This window comes from Periophthalmus magnuspinnatus, chromosome 23, assembly GCF_009829125.3.
Source record: "Periophthalmus magnuspinnatus isolate fPerMag1 chromosome 23, fPerMag1.2.pri, whole genome shotgun sequence".
Lineage (NCBI taxonomy): Eukaryota > Metazoa > Chordata > Actinopteri > Gobiiformes > Gobiidae > Periophthalmus > Periophthalmus magnuspinnatus.
In genome coordinates this window covers 11025034-11036805 of record NC_047148.1, presented here as the reverse complement: position 1 = coordinate 11036805, position 11772 = coordinate 11025034, and the positions used below count along the sequence as shown (strand labels likewise).

Here is an 11772-nt window from a genome sequence, read left to right as displayed (position 1 = left end):
TATGGATTTTATATCATATTTTTTAATAGAATTAGAATGGAAACTTCCAGAAATGGAAAGTAAAGATTAAAGGGAGGAGGTAAAATTTGCGTTAGTATTATTATTTTGTTAGTATAAGTGGTAGTATTAAAATAACAATATTAGTATTGCTGTTAGTATTAGGCCAAATCAAAAGGCATCAAAAATATAAATGCATACTGCATTCAGATGACTTCTTTTTCATTTAGTTTTATGCCCTTTTTACCCTTGGCAAATCCCAGTAAAAGTTAAGCTGACAACTTTTTTTGTTTTTTTGATCAATGCAGTATTTCATTTTTATATATTTTTTTAATTTATTTATGTATATTTTGAAAATATATTATATAAGGTGGAATTTATTAGCCAAACAATATATCAACAAGATTCTGAATATTTCTTTTCAATTGTTAATTGTTTCAACTTATAAGAAAGAAAGAAAGAAAAGAAGTCCTCTGGTCAGGAAAAGCATTGCAGGATTAAATGGGGTAATTGCATTACTCACAGAATAGCTATCACCATACTGGGTGCCAGATGTTGCCCTCTCCTCTGCTGTGGGACTCATGGGCTTAGGATCAGACAAGGATCTCTGCATGGATTTTCCCCTTGGACTAAGTTTTTGGGGGCTTGTACCACCCAGGGATTTCTCATAGGATACAAACTCGGGATTTTTGCTAGGGGATATGCAGGGGGATATAGGAGAGTACAGCACTTTGGGGGATTTGGGGGGTTGCAGAGTGGAGGGGTCAGCTTTGAGGTTTGCAGACTGGCCTATTTCTAATGGAGAGGGACGTTTCTTTGGTGAGGTTCGCTCAGAGTCAGACAACTCCAATCTGGATTCCATTCTAATATTGCCTTCTGTATCAGTTTGTATAGAGATTTCAGTGTGGACTTGGTGAGATACCTCTGACTGTGAACTCCTATCTCCTCTGGCAGTGCGCGGCCTGCGATTCCTGTTCTCCTCCCATTCTTCTTGATCCTCATCATCTGTCTGCACACAGCTATCCACACTCTTTTTAGCATTTTTCTTCTTTCTTGCTGTGTATGCATTGCTAATTGTCTCATCTTCTTCATCTGTCTGACATCCACTGTCTGTAATCTTACGAGCTAGCACTGTGCCATCTGGCCCCAGAACTACTGCTTCCTGTACACCATGACCAGTAACATCACTTGGATACATCTGTCTAAGCTTTTGCTCCTCTAGCTGCATACGAAGCTGCTCTTGAAGCCTCTGAATTTGTTCTAGTTGCTGCTGCTGCTGGGCATACGTCTCTTTTTGCATAAGCAGATGAGCTTGCCGTTCCTCCTCTTGCTGATTCAAAATCTGTTGTTTCATGGCCTGCAACTCCTCCAGTTCTTTCTGCACCAGGAGCTGTTCGTGTTCCCTGAAGCGTTGAATCTCCTGACGTTCCTTTTCCAGTTCCTCAGCCAGACGTTGTTGTTTGAGTTTCTCCATCTCAAGTCTTTCTCGCTCTGCGTGATACTGTCCATCTCCAGCAACCATGGGGGAGGACAGAGCTTCTAGAGAGGCAGCAATGGCCTCTAGGGATGCATCAGTATAAGTGTCCAGAGACAATGATGGTGTGGTGATACTCTCTAAGCCTGTGGTACCTGCTCTGGACAGCTCGAGATTAAGTGGTGCCTCTGCATCTGTTGTGGATATGGTAGAGAGGAAACTGTGTGATCTTGTTAGTGGCATATTCTGGAGGTTGGAGAGTGAAGGCATCGTGTCACTTGTATGCATACCAGATTGGTTGTTATAGGTAGTGCTAAATATTGACCCCGGCTGAGTAGTAATGGCATACGTGGAAGGGGAAGGGGATCCCACAGAGGAATAGACTATTCCATTTGATGACCTGAGAACATTAGTTGTTCCAGTTAGAACTGTACCAACTGCGCTTGTGGCTCTTGCATCAGAGTATGGTGGTATTGTCATGCCTGCATACATTCCTTTTTTGGAGTAGTCAACAGCTTCACCTGTTAAAAGTCAAAAATATAATTTGAAAACAATGCTGAATTATTTGATATTGGAGCAAACCATGCCAAAAATTTGAAAAACAAAAATTGAAATAAAAAAATGGTGAATGCAACCATACAAAAGATGACAGTCACTGCATGCAGATACATGCAAAAATATAATATAAAAAAGTTAAATGTCCATGCAAAATTAATAAGAATGTCATTTTAACCATAGATGAGTGGCAGCATTTCGAAATGACATTTAAGAGAGAGGTCTGTAATATCATTGCACTGACCTGCATCGGAAATTTTGGCTGAAGTAAGATCTACAGCACCATCGGTAGTGCCATTGAAGTTGTAACTATTCTTACTCTTATAAAAGAAGAGCCCAGCCTCTGCCAGGTTGGTGTCTGACATTGAAGGTTTAATTCCTCCAAACCCTCTCATTCCATATGGGGTTCGGTCATACTGGTAATGGTCATCACGATATCCAAAGCGATCTTCAGGTAGGGGGGTGGTGGGCTGCTGACTCGTACAACTTCCTGCAAATGGGAGATTATACACAACATCACAGCACACAGCTCGTTTCCCTGCAGTTAAATCCACCGGTTTGCCATCATCATCTGTGATTACTGAGGTGACCACTTCGGAGGAGGCCCCATCCACTGACACCACTGTGTTGAATGGTTTAGTTGTGCTGAGGTCAACAGCTCCTGCCACTGTCGCTGTGCCTGTAGTGAGTCCATTGGCTGCACAACTTGAAGCACATGGGGGTACTGTAGTTACAGGAGCACTCTGGTATGTCCCTGCACCTGATCCAACTGACAGATTTATTGGAATTTCTGTCCCAGCCTGAACAGGGGGCTGTGAATCAACAGGGCGATAGATAATTTGAGAAATAGGTTCGAAGGATTTGTTCTTTGTCAGTTGAAGGGGCACTGAGGAGGTTGTTGTGGTGTCTGCATTGTCCCATCTCTGAATCGTGGCAGCACAAGTGACAATGGTGATGCTGTCTGTCACTATGGAAACAGTGGAAGATTCTGCGCTGAGGTTGACAACAGGAGATTGAACAGCACTGTTTTGACGACTAGCATCCGTTACATAGGATTGGCGTCTTGAGTCAGGGCCAGCGGACAGGTCAACACCATTCATGGTTGATTGTTGATCAACTTTCATTGTTCTTAAATCCACAACTTCACAAGGTTGCACAGCCGGAGCTGTCTGTGGGGGTATCTGTGGTTTAGACTTATCGAGGGGGACACCATTAGCTCTCGGAGCTGGCACTGGTGGGGCTGCCCTTTCGTGAACAACTGAGACTGTGGTTCTTTGGACTTCAGTGGTAACAACTTGGGAGATCAGATTTGGAGTTACCACAGGTGGCTGAGCTGAAGCAGATATAGCCTCTATTATATGACATGAACTTGATACATGCTTCTCTGGGCTAGAGATCTCTTGACTTTCAATGGATTCAGTGACTCGTGTGTAAGCTAAGGGTACTCTTGCCGGTTGAGGTGGAACCTCTTGTGGTGTGTAGGCCTGTTGTTGTGCTTGTGGCTGGGAAAAACTTTGTGGTGGCGCTTGGCATGATGGAGATGCTGGACCTGGACTAGAAGGTGCTTGGGTTGAGATGGTTTCTACTGGAGAGCTTGGCTGAGATGGCAGTGTTATAACCACATAGGTGTCTCGAAGATTACTGGCATATCTAGGAGATGGGGGGGACTTTGGCAATGGTTGAAATTGCTTTTGCTCAGAGGTGGGGCTCAGATTAAGAGCTATTTCTGCAGGGCCAGTGGGTAGCATTGTAGGTCTTGGAGGATGAGGGACATGAGCTGGCGAAGTTGGTTGTGATCCTGGTTTTGGTGCAATTGGTGGTTTGACACCAGGTGCTGCTCTTGGTCCTTCACTCATTCCAGGAGGTATGCATGGTTTAGGAGGAACAGGTGGAGGTACATGAGCTTTGTATGTTGGTGTAACTGTTGGCTGTCTTGTGGGAGATCCTTGAACTGCAGTCATTGCAATTGGACCGTCTGACTTTACTGGAGATGTCGACGCCTGAGGTGGCAGAGGAACTGGTGCTTTTCTTGGGAACACATTTGGTTTTGGTGGGGTAGGGGGAGGAGCAATAGGCATATCGGCACTGTCCTGAGAATTGCCCCTTCGCAAGGCATGTGGTTTGGGGGGCACAGGTGGGGCAGTTGTCACTACACTCTGAACACCAGGAGTATATTGAGGGACTGTGGGTAAGGGCACTACACTACCCATCATAGGGGTGGCCCTTGATATTGAAGATAAATCTACTGCAGCTTGAGCCATTGTAACTGTAATTTCAGATGGTTCTGGGGGAGACACTGGGCTAGACTCACTGACTGGTGGAGGTTCAGGTGTTTCTGGCTCCTCCTCTTTCTTATAAAAACTCTCATCGTCTGAAGACAGCTCCCCGGATGAACACTGAGTCACTTTTAAGTCTGGGATGGGGTGAAGTGCTCTTTTAGGTGTAGTAGTTCCCACATCTTGGTCTTGTTGGGTCGGACTTGTTCCTGGAGTTAGTACTTTTTTCATTAGCTCCTCATAGGCAGTATCAGCATCCAACAAGGGCTTTCCATCTGTGCCTATTGTTACCGTAGTGGGTTTGTTGATATTCTCAGCAGGCTGCAATACAATTTCAGGAGTTGGATTTGCTTGATCTTGTTTTGGTTGCAGTTTTTGATACTCTTCCTCAAGCTTTTGGAATTCTTTACGTTTCTTTAACATGTCTTCATAGACCTCATCTGGAGACCTCAGCTTTTTGGGTTGAGTTGGGACGACAATTTTTTCAGGTTCTTCTCTCTCATTTGTTGAATTGTCAATAAGAGAAGTATAGGCGTAATCTTCAATTAGCATTCCTCCATAAAGTGCTTCTTTCTCTGGTTGGTTGTCATCTTTCTCAGTGGTTGGAGACTTAGCTCTCAACATGATCTCCTCATAGGCCTCATCTGCAGATTTGAGCGGTTTCTTTTGTGTTTTAACTTCACTTAGAGAGTCACCAGATACCGGGAGTTTATATGATTTTTGAACTGCTGCAATTTTTGAAGCATGAATTTCAAAACCTTCAGTATCGGACTCAAGACTGGGGGAGAAATCAGAACAAGAAGACCGCCTTATCTCTTCCATTTCAGCCTCCTGCCTTAGTTCCTCAGTTGGTGATGCATCCTCAATTGGCGATAGGTTACTTGGTGGAGTTTTTGACCGTTCCCGTCTCCTGCTTTTATCCTCTTTGTCTTTTTTGGACTTTTTTCCTGTGCCCTTCTGCTTCTCTTGTTCCCTGAGTAACTCCTCTTCCTCACGCAACTCTTCTTCCTCAGAGGAGTCTTCAATAGTTGGTAACTGTCCTGGTTGTCTGTGCTTAGCCTTTCTTTGTTGTTTACCTTCACCAGTAGACATATTACTGGGGCTGCTGCTGTCACTGTCTTCGTCAAATGAGGACATGGATGTTGGAGATGTCCCTGGGGTGAAACTGGATGCATGCAAACTGGATGACCCCTCCCCTTTGGACCTATCATCTGGTGAGTCTGTGAGGCACTCCATCTCTACCTCCCCTTCAGTTGTGGCTATTCTCATACTTGGTGCATTAAGCTCCATAGTTTGAAATATGCGTACTGCTGTGCCACTTTCTTCTTGTTTAGACTCTTCTTGTTTAGATTCTTTGCTCTCTTCAGCTGTCTTACTCAATTCCTCCTCTAAATGCTTCTCCTCTTCATCAGGGCTTATAGTAGCTTTTTTAGTAAGACGTCGGGCTCTCCCTGATGCACTCTTTTCTAAATTTTCACTTTTCTTTTCTTGCTCTTTGATCTTTTGTCGAATAAGATTTTCCTCGTCTGTAGGAGAAGCATCCTCATTCTCACTCATTTCAATGATTTGTTTTCTGATAAAATCCTCATCATCTCCTGACATGGGGCTCTCCTTTCCAATGCTCTCACTGCTGTCCTCTAGAGAGTCGCCCCTAATGTCCATAGGCACCAAGAGCTTCTTCTTTTCTGTTACTTTGACATTTTGCTCTGGGATTTCTCGTTCCTCCTCAGAACTTGGTGAGTCGGGCATAATAGGTAGAACCTCTAGTTTACGTCTTGTTTTGGGAGTGTCTACGCTTGTTTGCTCTTCTGGCTTTGGTTGTGCTTCAAGAATGGGAAGGACAGTGTTCTCCAGTTTGGTAAGGTCTGATAAGCTTGTAGGGGTGCCTTCCTTAGTCATAGGTGCCTTCTCTGTAGAAGCCTTCTCTGCTGTTTCCACCTGTGTAAAAAAAAAAGAAAAGAAAGTGTCAATAAAAATGCCATATAAACTGTGAAATGCTCATTTTGTCTGGACCCTCTTAAAGATGCACTATGTAATGTTTTGGTCAGGCTACTCCCACATGCTTGTCTCCAGTATGGCATTAAACCTTTCAGTTATTCAATTACAGGTGTATTATTGATAAAAAAAAAATAAAAAAAAAACTTGAAAAGCAGGCATTCTTACTAGGAGTGGAGCCACCTCTCCACTGATCTGATGTGTAACTTGATTTGGTTTACTACCATACTTTAGAACATTTCAGGCAAAGCAATAACATCTCAATGGAAAAAAGCAGGTCTCTAGAAAAGTTGCATAGTATACCTTTAGACATATTTTTGAAAAGATAAAATACTGTCACTGTGCAAATATGGAAATCTGATTTGATCACTGTATACAATTTAATTTAACAAAATGATACATTTTGGATTGTGGGAATGCCATAAAATAATTGCATTTCTTACAATTTGCAACACACTTATTATAAATGGTAATTATGCTACGTGCTACAGTACAGTCACCTCAGCTGTATCTTCTTCACTAGGCTTTACTGAGGACTCTTCTGTTTTCTCTTCCTGGTTACCTTTGTCCAGTGAGCTACAAACTACTGAATTTGAGATGGCAGGTTTTGCTATAGGAGATGTACAATCTAATTGAGACATACTTTGATTTTGTTCAACCTGTGATATTGTGCTGTGCTCTATCTTACACTCTGCAGGGGCATCTTTCTCACCCGCTGTGTCAGAGTCTGAAATAGATATCTTAAGATTTTCTGCAACAGGTTGTGACTCGACTACATTTGCGCCAAAATCTGTCTTCTGTTCTGTGACTGACACTTTCTGCTCAGCAACTTTCTCGACTTGTTTCTCATCAGTTCCTGTCAAAGCTGAAGGATCACAGCTAACTTCATGTTTGATTTCTGCAGCACTGTTTGCCTTGCTCTGTCCTGGATCTTCCTGTGAAATTTCACTTTTGACAGCTTCTGAAGTGACAGCTGAAACTTGTATGTTATCTTCACTTGGCAAGGGCTCTTTAGTATTTGTAGCATCTTCCTCATTAAGATAAGATGACCCAGTTTGCTCAGATGTTCCTAACCTTTCCTCAAAATTTGTACTTGCTTGGGCTACATCCTGGTTTGATGCCTCTAACACAAGAGCATTATCTTCACTTTTTGTCAATGACAAATTTGTGCATAATTCTTCATTAATCACAGTCTCTCCTAGCTCTCCCTTTGAAAGCTCCACTACCTCTTCTACCTTTACCTCAGTCGACCTCTCTGCCACTACCTCCTCTTGCTCAAATGCCTTTCCATCATGTGATTTATCCATAACTACAGGGCTCTCAATAGCACTCTGTTTGATAGTTTCCATTTTAACAACATCCTCCTCCACAGCACTGTTATTTCCAGGTGTCACATCAACAATATTTTCTTCCCCTGGTTTTACCTCAGTGACTATATTCTCTGTAGGATGTTCAGTTGCTGGAGCTTGCTCAGCTATGCTCTCAATTCCTTTGATTTCAATGCACTGTTGTTCATTCTCTATAATTGGTTCAACTCCAGGCTTTATTTCTGCATTATTTTCTATTTTGGGATGACATCCAGGTTCAGCATTTATCAAATTGGCATCCTTAACTTCTGCTGCAGCTTGACCTAAAGATGGAGGCTGTGTATTATCTAGGTAAAGCTCTACATCTGTTTTTATTTCTGTAATGATTTCAGTCTGGGGGTCACAACCCTTTTCAGTCTTTATAACATTTTCACAATTAGCTTCTGGTTGACATTGATCTATTGGAGTGGACTGAGCATTTTCTGCTTCCTGGGTTTCAATAGCAGTATTACAATCATGTGGGACAACTTGAGGATCCGCTGCTGTTTTTGCTGTCTTATCTAAAAGCGCATCTTGGGTTGGTGACACTTCTTCTTGGTTATCTGCTAGAGCCTCACTCTGACTAATGTCAGCATTTGGCTGCGTTTCAGAAAGTGCTGTTGTTTTGTCTATTTCTGTTTTGATCAATAAATTTAGCTTCTCATTTTCCTCTGAGGTAGATTGAATGAGTGTGTTTTTGTCTTCCTGATCCCCAGCTACTAAACTGACGGGTAAGCAAGGTTCAGTGTTTGTCTCAGGTTTAGGGCCACCCTCCTCTCTGTCTAAGCTGTTCAGTTTCTGCATCACAGCTGGAATTTCTGGGACATTCCCTGTAATATGGTCCTCAGCTTGATCTTGTGGTATTTCCTGGTGAGGTATGCTATCAGGAGGAGCGGTAACGCTAGCAGGTATGGGACTGACTGGATCTTCTACCTTTGCGTCAAGAGCTGCAGGGGTCAGGTCAGCTGGTTCGACTACAGGTTTGCTATCTACAGAAGCAGGAGCAGCAGTGGTTGTGGGGGCTGCAGCAGGTGGGGGGTCTGCAGGGGCTGGGGGGGTAGTAGAAGCGGGAGCAATGGGAGCAGGATCGGGTGGTTGTTTCTTTGGAGACCCCATGGCTGGAGGAGGCACGTCTCCCAGCTGGCCCGACTTGGCTCTTTGTGTCTGACAATTGAGACACAGCCATTCTTTCTGCAAGAGAACAAAACAACAAAGAAGTTAGACTACATTCAAAGGTTACAGTAACTTTGATGTCCATATTTTTTGTCATTTTATCCCAACTCCCAACCAGTGTTAAAATATAATAGTTACTTGGAATGATGTACCTTAAAGTCCACAAACATAATAGACCATAAAAAAGGAAATGTCATGTGTAAGTAGTTGTATAGTAAAATTTTAAACAATCTTGGAGGTGTATCTGGGTTTATATTGAAAAGCTTTCAAAAGCTGGAAAATGGCAAACATCGAGTAGAGACATACACTTTGTTTCACATTGTAAAAGAAGACACTGCATGTAGGTCACAATCTCCCACAGGTTGTTGATGGACCCTCTTGCTTAGTAAATAAATATTGCGTAGGTAAGTATTAATTAACTATTTGAACACTTTTAGCATTTTGTTGCACTGTCTATATAACAATGGGTTGTATTACACATTGCAAGCAATTTCAGTTTACTAAAAAAAAAAAAAAGCTAATGATAAAAATGGAAGGTTGGGACAAAGCAACATTTACGTCATAAAAACGTCACTGTGACCAAACACACTGTAACTTCTTCTATTTCAAGGGGCTTTTACATCTATGGGACTCCAGAGATATGTGTATGCATAATGCATGGTAATGGCACAGGGCTTCACCATGGCCTGACTCAGAGGGTTGAGCCTTGAGCAGACAAAACATGCTCAGAGCACACTGAACTGGGTTAGAAGAGAATACAAGATTTGTGAAATACATTTAATTAAGATGCTATAATTCATCATCAAATTATAACACAATAGACTAGAACATCCGTTTTGTGTGATATATTGCTTCCCCAAAAATAGTCTAAAGGTGCAATATTGATTAAAAAAAACAAAATACAAAAAAACATGAGCTGCAGAAAATAATATCCATGATAAATATTGATCCCCAAAAGTTATTGTTCCATTTATTTATTAAAATTTAAGTTGATATAGTATTTATCTTAACAGGCCTAACATCAGTAAGTGAATAGGAATCACCTGTTAAATTATTAATATAAGCAATTACATCAATATTATAATCATTAAGTAATTTTTAAGTGGGCTTTATACTGGTCAGACTATTATTAAGAGTAAGTGCAGTAAGATGGGTGGTACCAAATATACGCTTTTAAGATATTAACAGCATAGAAAACCACATTTTAACAGACAAGTAGCATCTTATTAAGAGTGGTAGTAGTCAGCAGCATGGAGTGTGACGTAAACACCTCATTTTACATTTCAGCACTCTCTCCCTTTTCTCCAACACGCCCCAGTGATGCTGGCATATGCATGAGCGCCATCAGCAGCTTAACGGCAGGCTTTGTGCTAAAGTCAGACCTCAGAGCAGATCACAGCTCCAGTGTTAAGCCCTGCAGCCGACAGCCATCTCCTCCTCTTCAGTTTAGAGACACAAGAGGAGAGCAAGAGAAGGAAAAGCAGGTCAGATCGAGAAAGTGGTGCAGCAGTATGTAAATAAGGCATGAGACAGTGTGTCATGCTAGGAATAAAAGCAACACTGGTGTTTTGACGGGGTAAAATGTTTAAGGTAAGACACTCAATTCAAGGTTTTTTAAGGCTTTGCATGAAAAATAAAACTTTTCCATGCACACTTTAATGTGTAAATTTGATTACAACTTAGGAAGTATTATACATTTAAACAGAGCTTTTTAAATCAATGTTCACTTTAGCTATCTCCTCTTCAGATGAATATATCCACAAAATATCTGCCATTGCTGTCAAAGTCAAATCAAAAATCAGATACTAATCAATATTATAAGCAGGCACCCTAGGAGATTTCTGATGCTTATGTTCCCACAGTCCAAACAATAAAGTTTTTTTTTATTTTTTATGGTGAATACAATTAATCCCCCAGGTTTCGTGATAACTGGATAGTTTTTGACATTTTATGTATATAGTAGTGGGTGCTATAGTCATCATTGGTCATGTGGTCACTATTCTCCTTTGTTCAGGCTTTGATTTTGCACTGTTGGTTAAAATGTTAGCGCTGTGTGCTAATGCATGTGGCGGTGAGCAGGTACCAAAGAAACAGGAAAAAACATTTTTTGACTGCATATTACACAAAAAACATAATATAAAAAGGATACTATTGACTATCAGCTCTCTAACATGTGGAGTGTTTGGATAAAAAAAACAAGGACTAGATATGTTTCATATAAACGCATGTCAAATTATGTTTCAGGGTTGTCCTTATGTGTCCCACCACTCCTACAAATTCCATTGGCTTAAGACATCACCAGTCCCATAGGGGTCACTTAAAAGGTGGCACTGTAGGTGGCACTCTGCTAACTTTGGAGCATTTCTGTCCATGTTTAGTGGGTCTTCCCCTCTCTATTGCGTGATTTGAGCCAGAGCTCCAGTCACTTACAATGGGAGGTTTGGAGGATGATAGAGGCAAAACATGTACAAAATTGGTCATGGGTCTCAATGGCTTTTCTGATCAGGGCATGTAACAGAATTTTCTGCAAAGTTTCACTAATTAATGCCAAAGTAATTTCTCCCCATTGTAAACTTGATGCATTCCTGTGGGTGGCACTGGTTGTTGTATTTGACATATCAATGTAATCAGTGGCAGCCAGTGAATAATTGATTCAAATTTCAACTCACACTTAAAAAAAAAAGTTTTTTAGGCCCTTTCTGGCCAACCATGAAAAATGCCCTTATCCATAGTTGAATTTTTTGCATCTGCTCATGCATAGATTTGAATCCCCTAGTTTTGTGCAAATTAAATAACGCTGACATTTCCTGTCTACAGTATGGGGCACTATAATGTACACTTTTTATACACTCCATACTCCATTATATTCAAGCCAAGATTACGTATTAGTGATTACCTCTGGTCTTAAGCCTGACTTTGGACACAGCCAGCAGGAGCCCTGGTCTGGGCTCTGGGT

At 41.6% G+C, this 11772-nt stretch overlaps 1 protein-coding gene across 1 annotated transcript in view; it reads right to left on the bottom strand.

The window, feature by feature from the left end:
- The window catches only part of pcloa (piccolo presynaptic cytomatrix protein a), a 41170-nt gene that overhangs the window by 14147 nt on the left and 15251 nt on the right, over positions 1-11772 (bottom strand). Inside the window, exons 4-6 of the mRNA XM_055231905.1 lie at positions 8577-8834; positions 2271-6240; positions 521-1992 (exon numbers count right to left, since the gene is read on the bottom strand). Of these exons, the coding sequence (XP_055087880.1) occupies positions 521-1992; positions 2271-6240; positions 8577-8834 (5700 nt within the window). The remainder of the gene's footprint in view (positions 1-520; positions 1993-2270; positions 6241-8576; positions 8835-11772) is intronic.